The following is a 23,233-nucleotide window of genomic DNA, read 5'->3' on the forward strand; positions in this document are numbered from 1 at the left end:
GTAGTGCCGCAGCGCGTCGCCGTACCTGCCCTGCTTGTACACCTCGTTCCCGGCCCGGGTTGTTCCCGCTGCCGCTCTCCGCCCAGATCCGCAGCGCCGGTGGCCAGGTGCCTGCGGCGGGTTGCTGCCGCTGCCGCTCTCCGCCACCAGCTCGCCCGAGTGGCTCCCCCTCCCGCTTGCACTCCGAGCACCGCCGCCCCTCCCGCCCGTTGCCTTTGACTCCGTCGAGCTCCTTGGTCAGCTCGTGCACCTGCGCGGGGCTTCTGTCCGAGAGGAGGAGCACGAGAGTTGCACGATGCAGGGTGCTCACGCACGAGGGCGCGGCGCGGCGTAGGGAGCTGCGCCGTCGGCCGATGAGCAAGGAGAGAGTTGTGAGTTGTGTCCGATTACAGCGACATGCGTGAAGAGAGTGCGGGTTGTGTCGGATTAAATCAAGGTTTTTTTTCGTAAAATAGCCAGCTCTGACATTAATTTTAGCATGGAGGGAGTATGTTATCTCCTTCTCTTGTCCCTCCGTTACGGAAACCACTTCCCGCCATGCCGCCGCCGCCGCAGCGTCCCGTCCCCTCCCCCGCTGGTCGGGCCAACCTATTTTCCTGTCCCCCCCCTCCCCTTCCTAACCGCCACAATCCCAAGAGCCGCGCCGTCCCTCTCCCTCCCATCCCACCTCGCCGCCAGCACCCCGAGAACCATCACCGGCAACCTTTCCAAGAACAAGCGGCAACGCCGGCTCCAAGAGCCACCCACGCCAACCCTGCCTTCCGCGCACCCCACCTACGTACCTCCTACCGGAAGCCTGTGCCCCCAGCCGCAGCCACAGGCAAGGGCGAGGCCCTCCTCACAACAGACCCCACAGACGCCGCCGCCGGGCGCTCTGTCGTCATAGGTCCTACCGGTGTCACCTTCCGTCTCCCCGGTGCTCCGTTCGACTTTCAGTTCAGCTACTCCGAGGTGCCCCGCGCCGCGCCGCTAGCCATCCGGGAACCCCCGTTCCTGCCCTTCGCCCCGCCGACCATGCCGCGGCCGTGGACCGGGAAGGCACCTCTGCTGACCAAGGAAGAGAAGGCCCGGCGAAGGGGCGTGCGGCTGCACACGCCGCTTGGCCAGGAGCCGCCACGAACAGCGAGCCCGCACGGGGTCATGATGGAGGTGAGGGGGAGGAGGCAGCTGGACTTTGCCAGGGTGAGCCTCGGCGACGGAAGGAGCCGGGAGGAGGTCCTCGGGGAGCCGCTCACCTCAGCTGAGACGCGTGAGCTCGTCAAGCCTCATATGTCACATAACCGGCAACTCAACATTGGTAAGTATTCCCTCCGTACCTATATAATTATAGTTAGGGAGAACTAAACTAGTTCTCCCCAACTACAGTTATACGGAGGGAGTAACTACGTATTATATTCTCAAGAACAACAAGACAAGAAGATATTTGCTGTTGCCATTTGTTCAGACTTCAGGTTGAAGTGAGAGATGTGGTATCTAAAGGAGAAATATATGTGCATGCTAGGTTCTCATCTCATGCATCTATACTTGCAAATGCATGTTTTGTCCGATGTATAACTATGAATCCAAGAAGTATAATATTGCTACCAGATGTTAAATTGGTAAACTTAGCTGAATTTTAATAACATTAAAAACAATAAGACAATAGTTTTTTTGGTAACAATACATCATTGGATTGATGAAAATGACAGTACATCGTATTGAGTGGTAGGTGTGAAGATTGGTTTAAGCATCTTACCTCGGTGCGAGGGGATGCGCTGCATGTTTATAGGCGGGGTTGCGAAGCCCTGAACAGCGTACAACTATAGAATACTTAACTTGAGGAACAAGAGAGGAGGAGATAAGATAGATTCGGTTACAGCAAGATTACAACAAACTACCTAACCATAATTCTATCTCTATCTCCTATTGAGTCCTCATATGTCACGCCTCAAGGTGCAGGTTCAACATGCAGTTCGTTTAACACCCTCCCATAATCACAACTTAGTTAAGTTGAGATTACGCTTGAACCCTTCAAAACTCCGTGTGGGTAAAGCTTTGGTAAAGCCATCTGCAACTTGATCCTTTGAATGAACAAACCGAATCTCCAGTCTTTTGCTAGCAACTCTTTCTCGAACAAAATGAAAATCTATCTCAATATGTTTGGTTCTTGCATGAAATACTGGATTTGCAGATAGATAAGTTGCACCAAGCTTATCACACCACAGACATGGAGCTTGAGTATGTTTTATACCAAGTTCTTTTAGCATAGACTGAACCCAGATAATCTCTGTCGTAGCATTTGCAAGTGCCTTATATTCTGCTTCTGTGCTTGATCTAGAGACAGTAGCTTGTTTCTTTGCACACCAAGAGATGAGATTAGGCCCAAAGAAAACTGCAAAACCTCCTGTGGAGCGTCTATCATCAATATCTCCTACCCAGTCATAATCTGAAAAGGCACTAACAAGGGTAGATGATTACTTGGTAAAAGTAAGACCAACATTCATAGGATCTTTGATGTATCTCACTATACGTTTTGCGGCAGTCCAATGAGTTGTGGTTGGTGCATGAAGAAACTGGCATACTTTGTTAACAGCAAATGCAATATCTGGTCGAGTAAGGGTCAAGTATTGAAGTGCACCTACTAAGCTTCTGTATTTAGTGCCATCTTCTTGACTCAAAAGCTCACCTTCAGTAAGGGATAACTTCTCAGAACTGGACAAGGGTGTTGGCGAGGCTTTGCAGCCTTGTAACCCGGCTCTCTTTACAAGATCAGTCGCATACTTTTCTTTGGAAAGATGAAGCTCATCTCCATGTTTCTTTATCTCAATCCCCAAGAAATAGTGCAAGTCTCCTAGATCCTTAAGTGCAAATTCAGCACCTAGATCCTTTAACAGGCCGGCCACTGCATCATTAGATGAGCTTGTAACAATAATGTCATCAACATAAATGAGCACAAAGATGGATGTTTTTGACTTATTGTAAATGAACAATGATGTGTCAGATCTGGAAGGAAGAAAACCAAGTGTTCGCAACTTTTGACTTAAGATGAGAGTACCATGCCCTAGGAGTTTGCTTTAGTCCATAAAGAGCTTTATCAAGCTTGCACACATAAGAGGGATAGTTTTTGCTTTCAAAACGAGGTTGTTTCATATACACTTCCTCTTCCAGAATACCATGAAGGAACGCATTCTGAACATCTAGTTGCCTGAGGCTCCATCCCCTGGAAACAACAATGGATAGAACAAGGCGAATAGTAGCAGCTTTAACAACTGGACTGAAAGTGTCCTCATAGTCTGTGCCATACCATTCTTTAAAGCCTTTTGCAACAAGTCTTGCTTTATAGCGATCTATAGTTCCATCAGATCTTTTCTTTATTCCGAATACCCACTTGCAATCAATGAGATTTTTACCTTGCTCTGGAGGAACTAGATGCCAAGTTTTGTTTTTCTGCAGTGCCTTGTATTCTTCATTCATAGTTGTTTTCCAGCGTGTGTCACAGAATGCCTCGTTAAGAGTTTGTGGTTCTCCTGTTGAGCAGGCAAGGCCAAATTTGAAAACATGTTTATAATTGACAGGTTGGATTACCCCTTTTTGTAGACGTGTACGTGGTGGTGTCGAAGGTGTTGGCATAGAGGATTCAGGCGAACCACCAGAAGCACCTGAATCACCGGAACCACCTGATCCCCCGGGCAATCCCAAGGAGGATGCTGTAGCAGGCGCCGCAGGGGTTGGATCTTTTGGGGCAGCCGAGCTCAGCACAGGAGCGGCAGCACGCGCAGACGAGCCCGGCTCCTGGGACAAAGGCTGATCTGCCGGCATAGGAGGCGCCGCATTGGTCGGCTCAGTCGGCTGGCGCGATCGACGAGCGTAGCAGCGAGGCATGTCGGGGAAGCGATTCATCGATGCGCCGCTCGAGGAGGAGCATGGGTTGTTGGCGGCCAACGGTCGAGGCACGTCAAGCCGCGTAGTTGGTGCAGAGGCTTCTGCATGCGGGCTGGCCCGCACATCGCTGTCACTCGAGGCAGCAGGCGGGGATTCTGCAGTCGATCGCCTGGAGACCTGACGTGCCAGGCACGACAACGATCTCGAGGGAGATGTGCTCCTGGGAGGCCTGCACATGAAATGATGCCCAAGTTGGCCTGTGTCTTCACCAGCGTCATCAGGGGTTTGTTCTGCATCATCACAAAGCTGAGACAAAATATGAGAATTATTAGGCAACATGTGATCATTACAGTTATTGTTCTCACTAGCACCAACAAGATGGGGAGGCAAAAGAAGGATTTCTTTGCGAAGTAAGGCACCGGCGTTTGGGTGGAGATCAACAAAGGGGAACTTCCCTTCACCAAAGACCACGTCACGAGAGATGTATACGCGTCCAGTGGAAATGTCGAGACACTTGACACCTTTATGTTGGGGACTGTAGCCTAGGAAGACACATTGCTTGGATCGAAAACTGAGTTTACGAGTGTTGTATGGTCAAAGATTGGGCCAACAAGCACACCCAAAGACACGGAGAGATGTGTAGTCAGGTTTTTCATGAAGGAGTCTTTCGATGGGAGTTTCATTATTGATGACTCTACTAGGCAGCATGTTAATGATATGCACAGTGGCTGAAAAAGCTTCATCCCAAAATTTTAAAGGCATGGATGCACCGGCTAGTAGAGAGAGCCCAACTTCAACTATGTGCATGTGCTTGCGTTCAACAGACCCATTTTGTTGATGAGCATGAGGACATGACACATGATGAGATACCCCAAGTGTTTGAAAGAAGGAATTTAGTTTTTCATATTCCCCTCCCCAATCAGATTGGACATCAATAATCTTGCTATCAAATTTTCATTCAACGAGAGCTTGGGAGTTTTGAAATACTTGAAACACATCGTATCTTTTCTTAAGCAAATAAATCCATGAGTATTTGCTAAAGTCATCAATGAAGCTAACATAGTAAGTATGTCTACCTACTGAACTTGGGGCAGGACCACATACATCAGAGAAAATGAGTTGAAGAGGTTTGGTAGAAATACTGGTAGAGATCGGATAAGGCAATTGATGGCTTTTTGCTTTTTGACAAGAATCATAAATTGTTTCAACATTGCGCTCTCCAACAAATGGGAGCTTATTCGTCCTAAGCAATCGTTCAACTAAAGAAAAAGATACATGCCCTAGTCTATCGTGCCACCTTGCCGAGGAGAGTTTGGTGACACCATAAGCTTGCTTATTTAATCTTCTAAACTCCGAAATCAATGGATAAAGCCCTCGAACACATCTACCTCTTCGTTGCCTGATCCTTGATCAAAAAGAAGAAAGGGTGAAATTCGAGGAATATGTGATTATCGATGGCTATACGATGAATGGAAAGAAGATTTTTGGATGCACTAGGGACATGCAAGATTTTTCTTAGATGGATCTTTCGGCGAGGAGTGTTAATAACTGTATGACCAACATGTTTAATTCTCATACCTGATCCGTTTGCTGTGTGCACTTGGTCTTGGCCACGGTATTTTATACGCATGGTGACTTTCTCCAACTCATTGGTGATGTGGGTTTGTGGCACCACTATTCACATACCAGTTTGTATCTACTCCATAGGAAGCTTCGGCAGCACTAGCGACCTTCTCATCTTGGGAGGAGTTACCGTCATCTTCTTCGAAACGGTACCAGCAATCCTTGGCTGAGTGCCCAAGTTTGCCACAGATCTGACACTTAACAGCGTCCGATCGGTTTTTGGTGGATTTGCGACGACCCTTATTGTTGTTGGAGGGGGACTGACCGCCGCGCTGAGCTCCACCGCTACCGTTGCTGAAGTTGCCGCCACCATTGCCCTTGGAAGAGGACCGACCGCCGCGGTGACCATGACCACCACGGCCACCTTGGAAGGCAGCGTTTGCAGAAGATTTGAAACCAGCGTTGTTGCCAGTTCCATGGAACAGGGCCATGCGTTGATCGAAGTTACTCATCTGAGCAAAGAGATCGTCAAGCCTGACCGGTTCGATGCGAGCGTCAAGGGATGACACCAGCGGCTGGTACTCCATTTCCAGGCCTGCGACGATGTAGGAGATGATCTTGTCATCATCCAGCGGCTTCCCTGTTGGTTTTTGAACCGTAGAACAAAACTACCCAGGAGTTACACAAACGTACGTGCAAGCTAGCAAGCAGCTGGATGGATTCCTGGCAAAGCTAGCTAAGCTAGCGATCGTACGTATCCGGCGGATCGCAGCGATTCGTAACTCAACTAGAAACCGATCGATGTAGTATTGCTACAGGCTCGTCTCGAGCCTGGTAAACTTCTGTATTGCTTTGATCTGATCTGATACAAAAACTACACATGGGTATACGTATATATATTGCTAAACTAGGCCTACTGCAAACCGACTCAGTTTGCAATACTACTACTAATCCTACTCGGTTTGCAATACTAACCAAATTAGGACACACGTGTACGTTTAGACTACAACTAGGTTAATTACTACATTCACCTCCTTAACCTTGTTGATGTGTCTTCATTGCTCGCACTCTGACTTTCTTCCTCATCTCGATGAACTTCTGTCGACCGAGGGACTTGGTGAAAATATCGGCAAGCTGGTCCTTCGTATTCACATGCAGAACTTCTATCATCCCTTCCTCAACGCACTCCCGGATGTGGTGGAACCGGGTATCTATGTGCTTGCTCCTTTCGTGATGAACCGGATTTTTGCACAATGAGATTGCAGCTTGGTTGTCAATCTTCAATGACACCTTCTGCACCTCCCGCTTTGCAAGAATAGCTAGGAGTCTTCTTAGCCACACTGCTTGACAAGCCGCCGTGCTTGCCGCTATGTATTCTGCCTCGCATGAAGACAGTGCCACCACCTTTTGCTTCTGAGAATTCCAGCTAATTGGATTCGGGCCAAGGTAGAAAACCATGCCCGTTGTGCTCTTTCGGTCATCAACATCACCTGCCATGTCGCTATCTGAATATCCACGAAGGACCAATCCTTCCTTTCCCTTTCTGTTCGTGCAGCCAAGATTAATTGTGCCTTTTACATAGCGTAGAATTTGATTGACCGCGCTCATGTGTTCGGTTGTCGGATTCTCCATGAAACGACTCACGATCCCGACTGAATACGCCAAGTCTGGTCGGGTATGCACCAAATATCTCAGGCTGCCCACAACGCTTCGATACATTGTGGTGTCCACCGGCGGATTTGAGCTACGCTTGCTCAACTTGTGACGTTGGTCCATTAGAACTTGTGTCGCGTAGCAATCTGACATGCCACACTTCTCCAATAACTTGACCGCGTAAGCCGATTGACATAGGGAAATCTCTCCGGCGCTTTGCTTCACTTCGATGCCCAAGTAATAGCTGAGTAATCCCAGATCACTCATGCTAAACTTGTTCTTCATTTGCGCCTTGAAACGCTCAATTTCTTGTACGCTATCTCCGGTGATAATCAGATCGTCGACATAAACTCCAACTAGCAGGTTTGAGCCTTTGGAGTTCTTTGTATAGACTGCGTGCTCGAGGGGACATCTCTTGAACCCGAGCGAGACCAGGCTTCGGTCTAACTTTGAGTTCCAAGCTCTTGGCGCTTGCTTCAACCCGTAAAGTGCCTTCTTGAGCTTGTAAACTTTCCCTTCTTCGCCTTTCTCCTCGTAGCCGAGGGGTTGTTCCACGTACACTTCTTCCGTGAGATCGCCGTTGAGGAAAGCGGATTTAACATCCATATGATGAACCTTCCAATCCTCTTGTGCTGCCAAAGCTAGGAGCACTCTCACCGTCTCGATTCGAGCAACCGGTGCAAACACCTCATCATAGTCAACTCCTTGACGTTGAATGTAGCCCTTTGCAACGAGTCTTGCCTTGTACTTCACAATGGCACCCTGTGTGTCCTTCTTTAACTTGTAAACCCACTTCAAACCTATCGCCTTTTGGTTTAGAGGACGGGTTACCAAAGTCCACGTGCCATTGCTCTCAATCGCCTTCATCTCCTCATCCATGGCGTGCGTCCAACTACGGCTTTTGCTCGCCTCTACGAAGTTCGCCGGCTCCTCAACTCCGAACACACATAGTCCGGAGTACTCGAGCGTAACTGGCTTTGTGTACTTGTAGACTTTCTTGAGCATCTTGTAGCGACGAGGCCCTGAGGAGTCCAATGTGGCTTGCGAAGGAGGTGACACAAATTGTGTCGATGTTGATGCACTTGAGGAAGATGGCTGAGTCTCGGGCGTGTCATCGTCATCCGCGTCGTCGGCGTAGTCGTCGTGATCATGACCATCATCTTGATTGTCATCGTCACTATGCGCCTCGTTGTCGATGTTGTCGTTGAGATCTCCACCCGTGTCGTGCGCTTTGTTGTCGCTATCTCCTTGCGACCTATGCACGTCGTCGTCGGTGTCGGCACCATGATGATCACTACCATTGTGGCCACCTTGGTTCTGCGTCTTGCCAACCACCTGGACATCTTCTCCTGCATCATCGTCAGTTGGAAATTCAACTGCAAATATGTTACTGTTTGGAGCATCGTCGGCTGCGGCGCTCTAATTCCACGCTTGGTTTTCTTCAAACACGACGTCGCGTGAAATCCGTAGACGCTTGGTTTGTGGATCGTAGAAACGGTATGCCTTGGTGCCAGAACTGCTCTCGTATCCGATGAACACCATCTTGGTGCTACAATCGGCAAGCTTTGAGAGATGTGGTTCCGCCGTCTTCACATGTGCCACGCACCCGAACGTCCGTAGATGAGACACATTCGGCTTACGTCCGTAAATTGCTTCATACGGAGTCTTGCCGATCACTGCCTTCGTTGGAGCCCGGTTGAGAAGTTAGACCGCCGTCGAGACAGCTTCTCCCCAAAAAATCCCCGGCAGGTTCTTGTTCTTGAGTAAACTCCTTGCCATGTCAACGACGGTTCGATTGCGCCTTTCAACGACCCCATTCTGCTGCGGCGTGTAAGGTGCCGTGAGGAACCTCTTTATGCCAATCTTCTCGCAGTAGTCGTTGAACTCATTCGACGTAAACTCTTCGTCGCGATCTGTCCATAGAGCGCGAACCTTCAGCTTGTGTTCCATCTCTGTTGCAGCCTTCAACTTCTTGAACGCTTCAAACGCCTCATCTTTAGATCGTAGGAGAATGACCCACATATATCTCGAGTAGTCGTCTACCACAAGGAAGAAATACTTCTTTCCAGCGTGAGTTGCCGGGGTGATAGGGCCACATAGATCACCATGGAGCAGCTCGATTGCATCACTTGCACGATAGGTAGACTGAGCAGGGAATGGCCTGCGGTGCTGTTTTCCAACCAAGCACCCGTCACATACTCGATCAACATGGTCGATAACTGGCATCCCGGATACCATCTCCATCTTTGACATCTTCTTCAAGGCGTCGAAGTTAATGTGTCCAAATCTAGCATGCCATAACCACGAATCATCATCACTCTTGGCAAGCCAACACTCCGGTTGAGATTGATCAAGGTTGAGGATATAGAGCCTATTTCGTGTGCGATTAACACGAGCTAGCACGTTTCGGAGGTTGTCGAAGATCGTCATCACTCCGCTCTCGATATTCACCTTGCATCCATTCTCGTCAAGCTTCCCAATAGAGATGATGTTGTTGCGCAGCCGTGGGATGTAGTACACTCCGGTGAGTATGCGATGTTCGCCTGTGAGACCCTCAAAGAGGACAGATCCTTGCCCGCAAATCTCCACAGCTGAACCATCACCGAACTTGACCGAGCCTTCAACATCGTATTCCAGCTCGAGGAATTTCTCCTTGCACCCCGTCATGTGGTTACTGGCACCCGTGTCGAGATACCACGACACGTTCTGATCACCGGATAACTTTGATGTCACTTTTTCCTCATGAAGTAGCACCTTCCGGCTTGGTTTCACAACCACCGTTTCAGCGAGATCACAAACTTCGGCCATCAGAAGACCTGGACCTTCGTCTTCCTGCTTTGCCAAATTTGCCTTGATCTCCCGCTTGTTAGGCTTTGGACAATCCTTCGCAAAGTGACCCATCTTATTGCAGTTATAGCACTTGACCTCGGACAATTCCAAGTTCCGTGGTTTCTGCTCTTTAGATTGGCCCGCCTTACCACGACCTTGTGGTTTGCCTTTTCCTTTGCCTTTTCCGGTTTGTCCATCGCCCTTCGTGTTGCTTGAGCCTTCGCCACCGTCACGCCTTCCTTTGCTACTTGGGGCCTCCCAATCTGCGCGCGAGTACATGAGTTGGTCACTACCTCCTCCTTTGCCTTTCCGACAGCCACGAGCATTCTCTTCCCATGTCCGCAATTGTCCGATCGCCTCCGTTATGGTCATGTCGTTGATGTCGTAAAGCTGCTCGAGCGTGCCGATGATGTACGTGAATTTATCAGTGACTGAACTGAAAAACTTCTCCACGATCTCGGTCTCATCGAGCTTTGCACCAAGCGTGCGGATCTCTCCCACCAAAGTAGTAAGACGCATGGCGTAGTCATTCACCGATTCAGTTTCCTCCATCTGCAACTTGTGAAATTGGCGCTTCAGCACTTGTGCCCGAGCCTTGGTGACGCAATCTTCTCCGATCCTCATCTCCTTGAGTGCGTTCCACGCCTCTCTTGCCGTCTCAAACTCCGCCAATGTCATCAGCACGGAATCCGGCACAGACTGGGCAATGGCGGCCATGGCACCTTCGTCGCGCTCCTCGTCGACGTCGTCGTCCGTGATGGCCTCCCACACTCGAAGAGATCGGAGAATAATCTTCATCTTCACCGCCCACACGCCGTAGTTGGCGTCGGTGAGCATCGGGTACTGGATGGGGATGTTGCGATGCGCCTGGACGTTGGCGCCGCTCGTTCCTCCACCACTGGTTGTTGACTTGACGCCCTTCTTCACCTTGTCGCCGTTCTTGTTCGCCTTGGCACCGCCCTTGCCGGACTTGACCGACTCAGCGTCGCTGTCCGTCATCGTAGATCGTCGAGGCTCTAGATACCAATTGTTGGTTTTTGAACCGTAGAACAAAACTACCCAGGAGTTACACAAACGTACGTGCAAGCTAGCAAGCAATCTAGCAAACAGCTGGATGGATTCCTGGCAAAGCTAGCTAAGCTAGCGATCGTACGTATCCGGCGGATCGCAGCGATTCGTAACTCAACCAGAAACCGATCGATGTAGTATTGCTACAGGCTCGTCTCGAGCCTGGTAAACTTCTGTATTGCTTTGATCTGATCTGATACAAAAACTACACAGGGGTATACGTATATATATTGCTAAACTAGGCCTACTGCAAACCGACTCAGTTTGCAATACTACTACTAATCCTACTCGGTTTGCAATACTAACCAAATTAGGACACACGTGTACGTTTAGACTATAACTAGGTTAATTAGTACATTCCCGACGGCGGCGAGTTCGTTAGCGAGGGAGCGCATGTGGGCGAAGTATGTGCCCACAGACTGTGTGCCCTTCTGTGCGTTGGAGAGGGCCACGCGGATGTTGTTGATGCGCGACCTGGACTGCGATGAGAACATGCTCGCCACAGCAGTCCATAGTTCATGCGCCTTGCGGATGTTTGTCTCCTGGACAAGAACCTCTCTGGACAGGTTATTCAGCAAATATGCAAGTACTTGTTGATCTTCCCGAACCCAAGCTTGGTGAAGAGGGTTGGCGACGGCTTCCTCCTTGCTGTCTTTGTCCTTGGTGATGAGTTTTTTATCCGGTTCCTTGACCGTACCTTCGGCATAGCCGAAGACACCAGCTCCAAGCAGCTGCGGCGTGATCTGAGCACGCCAGAGGACGTAGTTCGTCCTGGCGAGCTTCTTCGTAACTTGTCCCGTGAGACCAATCGACGGGAGGCTGGAGGAGGAGGAAGACATGGCGAGCTATAGGGGTGGATGAGGATGGAATTGGACTAGATGTAGTGGAAGAGGGAGGCTCTGATTACCATGTAACGATTGGTTTAAGCATCTTACCTCGGTGCGAGGGGATGCGCTGCATGTTTATAGGCGGGGTTGCGAAGCCCTGAACCGCGTACAGTGATGGAATACTTAACTTGAGGAACAAGAGAGGAGGAGATAAGATAGATTCGGTTACAACAAGATTACAACAAACTACCTAACCATAATTCTCTCTCTATCTCCTATTGAGTCCTCATATGTCACGCCTTAAGGTGCAGGTTCAGCATGCAGTTCGTTTAACAGTAGGGTCAGCAATAGCGTGGGGACTAAACAACAAGAAATAGGTGTGTCTGATTTCTTTTTTTTCTTCGAGAAAACGCAAAAGCTTTTGCGTTTCATTGCATTGAAAAGAGGGGGGGGGGGGTGTTACATCCTCCTAAGAGGCTAGTACATCAACGTTACAAGGGGATCAATGGACGTCCTAGGATGGAGGCAGGGTTATCTTGAGCCCTTTTGCCCCGGCTTTTGCCCAACATCGGGATTCGTCCTTGATCTTGTCAACGAGCTCATCAAGCGACGGGGTTACATGGTCAAAAACACACGCATTTCTATGCTTCCATATCATCCAAGGCACCAAGAGTGCGACCGAGGTCAGCGCTTTGCGAAGCGGGTGTGGCGTGGCGTCCCTCGCCCGAAGCCACCAGTCCTGGAGCGTGGCGTCCTGATCTGGCGCCGGAGCTGGCAGGCGCAGCCAGGAGAGGATCTCATGCCAGGTCTGCCTCGCGAATGGGCATGTGAGCAGCAGGTGCCGGATCGATTCCGGCTCTTGGTCACAAAGGAGGGACCGAGGGTGATGGGGAAGGCCATGGCGGGCGAGCCGCTCTGCGGTCCAGGAGCGGTCTTGGTTGGCGAGCCAATGAAAGAACTTCACTTTCGGCGGCGCCCAACCATTCCAAATCAGCTTCCACGAGCGGCAGGTTATAGATCCGTGGAAGGTGGCCCGGTAGCATGACGGCGCCGTGTAGATGCCATTGGTCGTCCAGTTCCAGACGAGCTTGTCCGGCTCGGCGGAGTGGTGTGCGACACAAGCAGCCATAGTCTAAGGTACTGCCTAATCTCTTGCAGGCCAAGGTTTCCGCGGATATCCCGCGCCCATGCATTACCGCCGATGCCCTCCGCCACCATCCGCGATTTCCTTCAGTTTTTGGGGATGCACAGGTACAGCAGGGGCGCGTGCTCGCGGATGGATTGACCGTGGAGCCAGCGGTCCTCCCAAAAAAGGGCCGTCGCTCCGTCCCCGAGCAGCATGGTAGTGGAGGCGTGGAAGAGGCCGCGCTCCTCAGGGGTGAACTGCAAGTCCAGACCTTGCCAAGCCCGGTCAATGTCCGTCCTCGAGAGCCATAGCCATCTGAGCCTGAGGGCGAGCCCGGTGCGCTCAAGTTCACGGACACCCAGTCCACCATATTCGATCGGTCGGCAGACCCGGCGGCAATTCACGTGACAGTGCCCTCCTTGGGCGGCCTCGCGGCCGGCCCAAAGGAAACCTCGCTGGATCTTCTCAAGCTACTTCAGGGTTTTCTTCGGAGGCGCAAGGGCGAGCAGTTGATGAATGGGGATAGCACTGAGCACCGACTTGACAAGTGCCAGCTGTCCGGCCTTGTTCATGAGCCATGCCTTCCACGTCGGGAGCCGCCCAGTCACCGTTTCAACAAGCGGCTGCATCTGGGCCGCGGAGGGGCGCCGACTGGTGAGCGGGATGCCAAGGTATGTGACAGGCAGGTCCGCCGCCAAGCATCCAAGAATCTCCAGCAAGTCAGCACTCGACTCGTCACCATGCAGCGCCGTTGCGGAGCTCTTGCCGTACTTCACGTGGAGTCCGGAGGCTGCACCGAAGGCACCCAAAATGCTCTTCACGGCGAGGACTTCATCGGTCGTGGCGTGGCAGAACAACATCACATCGTCGACGTAGAGCGATATAGCCGGAATATCGCGGCGTGGGTGAAGGCGCCGAAGGATGCCGGTCTGGAGGGCCCGCTGCATGAGGCGGCCGAGCGTGTCGACAGCCAGGACAAAGAGCTGCGGGGATGTCGAGTCACCTTGGCGCAGCCCGCGGCGGTGCCATATCGGGTGGCCGGGCACACCATTGAGCATGACGCGGGTGCTGGCCGACGATAGGAGGATGGCTAGCCACTCCCGAAATCTCGCTCCGAACCCATATTGGCGCAGGACCTTGAAGAGGAAGGGCCATGATATGGAGTCAAAGGCCCGAGTGAGGTCGAGCTTGAGCATAATTCTCGGCGCGCCCAGTTGGTGAAGCAGCTTGAGGGATTGCCGGACGAGGATGAAGTTGTCGTGGAGCGTGCGTCTGGCAATGAAGGCGTTCTGGTAGCGGCTCACCAGGCCGCCTAACTTCGGAGCTAAGCGCAAGGACAAAACCTTCGCAAAGAGCTTAGCCACAATATGGATCAGGCAGATCAGCCGGTAGTCGCCAAGCCTGTGTGCGTCGGCGCGCTTCGGCAGGAGTGTTAGCAGCGCTTGGTTGAGCTTGTTGAAACCGTGTCCGCGCAGCGCGTAGAGCAGCTCGAAGACCTCGAGGATGTCCTGCCTGATGATGTGACAACAAGCGCGCAGGAACTCCGCGGTGAAGCTGTCCGGCCCTGGCGCCTTGTGCGCGGGCATGCGCCTGACCGCCTCCCAGATCTTCTCTGGGCTGAATGGCGCCTCCAGGCTCTCCAGGTCGGCAGGCGTGATGAGCTGCTCGAGGTCCAGCGTGTGGGCTCGGTCGGGGGCTGTGCCCAGCAGCCCGTCAAAGTGCGCGAATGCCGCCTGGGCCATTTCCTCATGCTCGCAGAGCACCTGCCCATCGACGAGCAGGCTGTGCACTCCGTTCTTCTGCCGGCGATACGTGCATTGCCTGTGAAATAAGCTCGTGTTCGCGCCGCCGTCCGAGAGAAAGGATATGCGAGCGTGCTGCCGGGCAATCGTGCGCTTGAGCGAGGCCAAGCCGAGATAGGCCATCTTGAGCTGTTTGCGCAGCCAGTCTTCCCGGGGGGGGGGGGGGGGGGGAGCGCGGACCTTCATCGCCTGGTCAAAGCGCGAAATCAGCTCACGGGAGATGGCGAGCTTGTCCCTGATGTTGCCCGTAGACTTGGCGCTCCAGCTGGTGAGGGCACGGCCTGTGGCCTGCAAGCGCCTAACCAGCCGCCGAAAGGGATCAGGGTCAGTCACCGATCCCCAAGCCGTGGCCACCATATCGTGAAAGCCGTCGAGGCGCAACCAATACTCCTCAAAGTGGAAGCGGTTGTGAGCCGAGGGCATAGGCGAGCAGTCCAGCAGCAATGGGCAGTGGTCGGATACGACGGATGCCAGCCAGCGGAGGTGACACTCGCCATGGCTGTCCTCCCAATCCGCGGTACAGAGGACCCGGTCGAGGTGCACAAGCGTGGGCGGCGATTGCACGTTTGACCACGTGAAGCGGCTCCCATTGAGATAGACCTCCTTCAGGGCGAGGTCGTTGATGGTGCGACGGAACCTACCCATCATGCGATGGTTCAGGCTACCTGAGCTTTTGTCCGAGGCTCGATAGATGAGGTTGAAATCCCCGCACAACATGCACGGGCCTGGGCTGGCAGCGGGATTGTCGCGCAACTCCTGCAGGAACAACAGTTTGTCTTGGTCGCTTTGGGGGCCATAGACCGTAGTAAGCCACCAAGGGTTGCCACTAGGCGCGCACACCTTCGCTGTCACAGCGCACTATGTGAACAGGAGATCGGAGACCGTGACAACCCGGGTTTTCCAGGCGAGGAGGATGCCGCCACGCGTGCCATCGGCCGGGAGGTAAGTGGAACCATCGAATTGAGACCCAAGGGTGTCCAGCACAATGGACGACGAGATCAAAGCCATCTTAGTTTCCTGGAGGCATACAATGGACGCGCGAGTGGTACAGAGAAGTGAATGAATGGCGCAGCGCCTAGCGAGCGAGTTAAGACCCCTAACGTTCCACACAACAACCTGCAGACCATGATCCATGAGCAGGAGGTCGACTGATGGCGATCCAGCGGCGCTAGCTCGCACAGGCCACGACATCACTGGTTGCGGGCGCGAGGCATGCAGGGATCTCCCTGTCGAGCAGGGCAGCGATGGCCTGCAGGACCGGCAGCTGAATCGGGGTGGCGAACATGTCGTCGTAGGCTTTCATCTCGGCGGGGGAAATCGACTGGTTGATGCCAACAATGCCGAGGGTGCGCAGGATCTGCACTTGAGCTCTCCTCTCGGCCCTGGGCGGTGCAACAGCGGGCGCCGCGGCAGCAGCAGAACGTCCACGCCTGGGATTGAAGTTCAGAGGGGGCCGTGGTCGTTTCCCAGGAGACGGCGGCCTGCTTCGTGGCCGCTGCCAGGAACTCGCCCAACGTCCTGGATTGGCTCGCGGGTGGCCGGCTGCGCGGTCACTGCATGGTGATCGGGGGCGAGGCAAATCGCCCTGGCATGGACGCGTGAGAGATGACAGCGGGGGCGCCACAATCATCGCGGTGCACGGGCAGCTGCAGGATGGAGAGCGGGGGCGGGCCGGTGCGAACGAGGGGCTCAGCAGCCGCGGCTGGCGCGGGTGGAACAGGCCCATCACGGAGCCATGCGTGGGCTGGGATGCCCCGGAGCTCCAGCTCCACGCGATACCCAAGCTCGTCGGCGTCGGCATGAGCCAGCTTGCACCATGGCCGCAGCGAGAGCGCGAAGCGAGGCGAGCTGATGAAGTGCTCGCTGTTGAGCCGACGCATGGTTGCCAGGGAGGAGAAGATGATGAGGAAGTCTTCGGGGTGGTGCGCATGCACGGTGAGATTGCCCTCGGCGAGCTCCAGCGAACTGAGGAGCAGCCCAACCACCTCGTCCGTGGAGACCCGCGGCCGGTTGCCCGTGATGGAGGCCACCATCGCACGGGCTGAGGACCAGCTTGGCCTCGTCCATCTCCACCGTCTGCGCCATGATGACGCGCGCAGGGCCATCCAGGGGCGGCTGTCGGGCCGGGGCCGACGAGGGAGCCAGGGGCGGAGGTGGCGGGGGAGCCACCCGACGGCGCGCGGCGGGTGGGGAGGCCCTGGCAACAGTGCCGCAAGGGGGGCGAGGCTGCGCAGCCGCGTCCACGCATGGGGGTTGCGGCGACGCATCGACAGAGCGTCGACCACCGCAGGCGCGGGAGGCGTGACCGAAGGCGAGGCAGCGACGGCACCGAATGTCGTTGGGGCAGTCCCGCACTCGGTGCCGGTGGTCGAGGCAACGGAAGCAGAGCCCAGTGACCTCCTCCGGGGATGGGCTGCGACGGCGCGGCGGGGACGAAGGGTTGGGGAGATCGTCTTGGCGCGGGCGACGACGACGGTGCTTGCGACGGGGCTGCTGGAAGCCATCGGCATCGAGCACGGGTCCTCCCGACACGCGATGCACCTCCGAGCGGGGGCCAAGGCGGTCCTTGACGACCGGGCGAGCAGCAGGCGCGGCAGCGGCCGACGGAGCTGCGGTGGGCTGCGGCGTGCGTGCGACGTCTCTGTACGACCGCGTCGAAGACTCGCTCTCCGAGCTACTCCAGCGCTCCCCGTAGGAAACGCGCTCGCCGGAGAGGGTCGTTCGACGGTCGACAGGGTCAGCAGCGACGGCGCCCATGGCGCAGGGCCGGAGGGAGGAGGGGAGCGGGGCGGCTAGCCGGCGGGGACGGCGGCGGGCGAGGCGGGGGAGCTAGGCTAGGAGGTGGAGGTGGAGCAGGGGGCGGAGCGGAGCGGAGCCATCACAATACCAGCTTTCATCGGAACAGGAACATCTCTCACCAACATCGTGTGTCCGATTTCTTACAATTTGAAAGCAGGGGTTGTGAAACTACTATGGTGTAGTTAAGGGATTAATGTGCAATGAAGGCATAATTTTCATATATGCAAATAACTGTTTGAGCTGTTAGATTTGATTGGATACCCCAAATTATTTGTGTCAAACCCTAACTCACCTGTGAATTGATATAGATACAGCAATACTCCTTGTTGGTTTTAATTTTATGAAAATTAGAAGGATCTGATACAATGGCCCCAAAGACTGCAAAAAAGAAAGGCACCTTTGCATTTTTATCAATGGCCACATTCAAGAGAAACTCGAATGTTGACCCGGCAAGATCTTACCAGGGCGCCCCAGCTCTCGAAGATTGGTTGGCCATCCACCCCGGGGACAGAGGGGCCGACTGGTTGACGTTGGTGCTCAGGACGGGGGGTGCCCAGTGAGTGCGCTCGGGAGGCATGAAAATTGCCCCTGGCTCCAGCTCGCCAAGTGGCCAACACTTTTTGGGCTGGCACGGCGTCGGGTCGGCGCATTTTAACGGGTCCGGGGGATCCTCCTGGGACGTTGACAGTTCCCTGACTACTCCTGTGGCATGTGTGGTGCTCACAAAATTGAATCTCGAGACCACCTGTTTTTGCAATGTCCATTTGCTACAGCCTGCTGGAGTTACCTCTGCCCTTCTTGGACAACCCAGCAGATGCCTATCAAGCAACGCATTACTGCTCTGAGACACCACCTCCAAGCCTGTACAGATGCAGGAGTAGATTTAAAAAGGACATTCACTTCGTCATTCACAGAGCAAAGAGAAATACTTACTCAGACGTACAGGCATGGGTGGACGCATTCATTTAACATCTCTTTTTGTACAATTAGGGGATGCCTTGTATTAGCCAGTAGGGGGCCTTTTTTTGGTTCATCTCTTGCTTTTCCTTCTTTTTTTCTCCCTTTTGTACAGCACTAGAACAGCACATTATAAATGTACACAGTAGGAAGGCCTACTGTTTGCCTTCAAAACTCTGAAAATTGGCAATTAAGGAATTGCCTCATTTCACTGACATTTGGGTCTTTGGACGCACGTGAAATAACATTTTCTAATATGCCACTCTTTGCAGTGGTATATATATATAGATAAGAATCCTTAATGTTTGTCTTGTTACTGTTGCTTGCACTTTTTTGAGCTAAAGTTTGCGTCTTGATGCATTGGTAGAAAAGAAGGTTTAGTAAAAGCCCAAGAAGGGCAATACCGGAGAATACAATGCCACACCCCTAAGGGCTAGGATCGAGAGGCAGCAGATCCGAAGAATCACGATGTTACTCAGATTAGAATTTTGGCAACAAATTGTAAAAGATGCCTAAGAATACTCCACATGGAAATCAAACCTTGAGATGGAACTACATTGTCAAAATTTGCTTTCTAAAGTATTTGATAAGTTCCATTTGAATTAAGGTAGGGACAACATTAGGACATTTGGATCGTAACTCAACTTGATTTTTTCCTTGATAAGCTTGTGCAGAATTAATCTTTCTTATTGGAGTCTGGAGCTAATAATGCATTTTCTGATTAATTGGCTGTAGGAAGGGATGGGTTGACCCACAACATGTTGGAGATGATACATTGCCATTGGAGGCGCCAGGAGGTCTGCAAAGTGAGATGTCGAGGAGTACCGACTGTTGATATGAACAACCTTTGTTATCACCTTGAGGTATACTTGTACAACTTTCCCATTCAGTTGTGATCATGTGCTTGTGTTGATGTCACTCTCTGAGGATCTATATAAATTGAACTACAATTTGTTGCAACATCTAAGAGAATCCAGCTGGCATTAGATGAATCACATTATTTAGGTCATTTGGTTGTGAGGGGTTGGGTCAGTTGGATAACCACATTATTTTGTTTGGTAGGGAGGATAGAGGTGGCTAGGGATAGCCATTTGTGTGTTTATTATTGCTTTGATTACTGAAGAATCTGCACAAAGATCAACAACAATGGAGATATGAATCAGATTGAGAGAGGGAAAGGGGGAGGGGAGCAGCGCCTGTTTTCCTTGCCATCGGCACCTCCAGGCCCTACAGCTGACGCCTCCTTCCAAAGTCACTATGCCTCTGCAAGGTCCCCGTTCCCCGCCTCCATGCCCTGCCGCCGGCGCCTCCATGACCCGCCTCCGCACATCGGACCAGAGTGGAGAAGAGAGCGAGAGGAGACCAGCAGCGCCGCCACTCCGATCTAGACCACTGCCGCCGCCGTTGCTTGCCTGGGTGGGAGAGGCGAGAAGGAGGGCGGAAAACGCTTCGGCGCGGGAAGAGAGGCTCGCTTGCGTGGGTGGCTGCCCTCATCCACGAGTTTTTCGCGGGTATCGATAGCCAACTTTTCCACCGAATATTCGCTGAATCTGGTTGTCCCCATGCATCGCGTCCTTCTTTCCAAACGCATGGCATCCCCAGAAAATATGGTTATCCCCAGCCAACCGAGGGATATCTTGAGAACCAAACGCCACCTCAGAGTCTAAAGTAATCTGTGTTCAAGTCAGTTTGGGATACCTCTGTAAAAGAGCAGTTTTGTAGTAGTTCCCAGCTGTACTGTTTAGTGAACAGTAAACGACCTAAAAAGTCTATATAAGGATGTACCCCCTTTGTAAGCAAGTCAAGCAATGAAATATATAGTTCCTACCTATGCTTCTGTTCTACCCCTGCAATTCTCCAATCTTTCCCCATTACCCTTCTCCTGTACCACAACCCCTAAACTGCAACCACTCTTGCGCACAGCTAGTATCCCACCAAGTAACCTCGGCTACAACAAATTTATTCTGCACACAAGTTACAAGGGCAGGGCTGGCGCAGTGGTAGCCTCTCCATTGTGGCCTGGAGGTCCTGTGTTTGACCCAGCCTCTTTGCAGAATTATTATGCAAGGGTAAGGCTGTCTAGAAATTCTCTTCCCTAGACCCCACCTTGTGTGGGAGCCTTCAGCACTGGGTACACCCTTTATCTTTTTTTGAACATAAGCACACCCTTTAAGTCACGAGTTTGTGCCCCAAGGCCAGGGAAACTTGTCTACTTGTTTGGTTTTAGGCATTCTTGTTTCTTAGCAGCTAGTGGAATAAGAGCTCAATTGTCATAAATGCAGTTTGCACATTTTTCTAACACAAACACCTTAACTTACTATGCTGCTCTCTCAGACAGGTTAACTATATAGTATCTGTATTTCCAGGAAAAATCAGGTGGAAAGGTCATTAAACGAGTAGGTGGAGTTGTTTTCTTGTACCGTGGACGAAATTACAACCCACGCACCCGTCCTCGTTATCCATTAATGCTTTGGAAGCCAGCCACTCCTGTTTATCCGAAACTCATCCAGCAAGCTCCTGAAGGACTTACAGTGGAAGAAGCAGCTGAAATGAGAAGGAGAGGACAGATTCTACTGCCAATTTTAAAGTTAGGTATGATTTGTTGTGTTGGGTTGAAGATTTGAATTTTACACGATTGTTCAGGGTTTCTTCGGTAGTTGAACTGAGGTCAATCCTGGAACCTGGCTGGTTGTTAAACCAACTAAAACTGGCCAGCTCTTCTTTAGTTTGCTCTTCTTTCTTCTTCTGTGTTTTCAACTTTATATGTTTCCAGCATATTAAATAAACATTAGTCCACATATTTCTCTTCAAGTAGTGCAAAATATGGATCAGTCCGGTCATACACAGAAAGGGGTACATGACTGATTCTGGGTTAGTGCCAGTTTACTGCTGGAACCTTACCAACCATTTAGGGCCTGTTTGGGACTGCTCTACTCCAGAAAATTCAGCTCCACTCTAGAAAACATAAGCCAAACGGGGCAGCTTCACGATATACAGCTCCACAAAAAGACTAGAATCTAGGGTATAACTTCCTGTTTTTTATGAAGCTCTCTATGAGGTGCTCCATAAAATTGTAGAAGCTGGAGTTGGAGCGAAATTACCTACCACTGCCACCCGTAAGTGGATACCCCTTCGTTTCTCCCCTCTCATCCAATCAAATAGATCCTTTCCACCAAATTTTCCATTCGTGAAGCTGGAGTTGGATAAAAGCCAAACGTTTTCTTTGAAAGAGCTACAACTTCTGTATGAAACTGCTCCAAAGTGGATTTGATGGAGCGGAGCTGCTTTTGATAGAGCAGAGCGGTCCCAAACAGGGCCTTAATACATTACTTTTTAAGTAAAACTAAATCTCATTGACCAGGGCTAATTATTAAGGGAATTATGTTAGTCCATGATTCTGCCAGCCCACTTTAGAGAGGCCTCTTGCAAAAGTGTTATTGGCCTTCTAGATTTTAAAGAAGAAAACCATCCTCATTCCTCACCCCAGTCCATCTCCCACGGCCACTAACTCAACACATAAGAAACAAACGCATATGGTGTAAAATTACAGGACACCAGCCAACCTGTGCGGCAGCACACGTCTGTAAGAAAGTAGTTAAGCAACGTAAGTCCATGTGAGGTAAGAAAAAATGTTAGCGAAAGTAAAATTATGGTTTGCCTCCAGCTTGCACCCACGTACCAATTTTTTTTTGAGGAAACACTCACGCACCAACTAGATTAGCTAAGTTTTTTCTGCGGGTGATGTAGATATTACCGGGAGCATGTATTCCTCGCATGCAAATTAACTACTGAAATTGGCTGCACACAAGTTTTTGGGCCAGCATAAAATCTGTAAATGCAATGTAAGAAAATGCAACTAGCAGTCTGCATTTCACACGTAAAATTCCTTGAGGCAATGTAAAATACATTAAAACTAATATCGAATTAGGTTATAGTTAGCAATAAGGTGAGCAGGGATTTTATTGTTAGCCATCGTATAATTTAAAAAGAAAACATAAAGTTGTATCTGAGATATATGAGGTATACGACAAGTAATCTACAAAGTTGTATCCATTTTGTTTGCAGTAAAATATAGTTGGCACTCCACATATTTGACGTATTTTTCTATTATCTATGGTTAAGATCACGAAATCACGTGCAAAGTAAAATACCAGTATCTCACTAGTTACAGTGCTATGTGTTTCTAGGAACATAGAGCATGGAAACCATTCCTTAGAAAAGACCTTTGCTGGCTGGGGAGAATATCATATGGAAATTTCGGTGAAAACCGGCGAAAACCATGAGAAAAAGATGTTTCCATCTGGTTTGTGCTAGTTTACATATTTTTCTCCTATTCACACCTGTTTAAATATTATTTTCACGGAACACAACACCCATATCAAAAATGCCATTTTTTTATTAATTTTGAACTAACCCCTTGAAGATATCTCGGGACACATTCCTTGGAAGGTAACACATTCATGAACTAAGTAACACATGGCACTAGTTAAACGGAAAATGAGTGGTAGAGGCTAGGGTTCTACCAGGTCTCGGACGTAGGTTGTAGGGGTGGAAGTGCGGGCTGCGAGGTTGGGGACGCCGGCGCCGGCGGTTGGGCGCCGTCGCGGCGTGAGAGAGAGAGAGGCGGCTAGGGTTTGGGGCTCTCGTCTCCTGAGGGAGACGACAACAGAATATACTGTTTATTGTCCCATTAATATCGAAGGGGTACATGTGTTTATAAAGGAGGACAGCCTCCATTAAACCCTAGA

At 51.4% G+C, this 23,233-nt stretch overlaps 1 protein-coding gene and 1 non-coding gene across 2 annotated transcripts in view; one reads left to right on the forward strand and one right to left on the reverse strand.

Annotated features, from left to right (window-relative positions):
• Positions 1 to 483: 483 nt before the first annotated feature.
• Positions 484 to 23,233, forward strand: part of LOC123443554 (CRS2-associated factor 2, chloroplastic) — a 48,626-nt gene continuing 25,876 nt past the window's right edge. Inside the window, exons 1-3 of the mRNA XM_045119974.1 lie at positions 484 to 1,297; positions 19,221 to 19,348; positions 20,852 to 21,077. Coding sequence (XP_044975909.1) covers positions 490 to 1,297; positions 19,221 to 19,348; positions 20,852 to 21,077 — 1,162 coding nt within the window. The 5' untranslated portion in view covers positions 484 to 489. The remainder of the gene's footprint in view (positions 1,298 to 19,220; positions 19,349 to 20,851; positions 21,078 to 23,233) is intronic.
• On the reverse strand, positions 5,921 to 6,059 carry LOC123445801. The gene has a single exon (XR_006631172.1). It is a non-coding gene; the product is annotated as a small nucleolar RNA Z247 (small nucleolar RNA).

The sequence above is a fragment of the Hordeum vulgare genome, chromosome 3H (assembly GCF_904849725.1).
Source record: "Hordeum vulgare subsp. vulgare chromosome 3H, MorexV3_pseudomolecules_assembly, whole genome shotgun sequence".
Classification (NCBI taxonomy): domain Eukaryota; kingdom Viridiplantae; phylum Streptophyta; class Magnoliopsida; order Poales; family Poaceae; genus Hordeum; species Hordeum vulgare.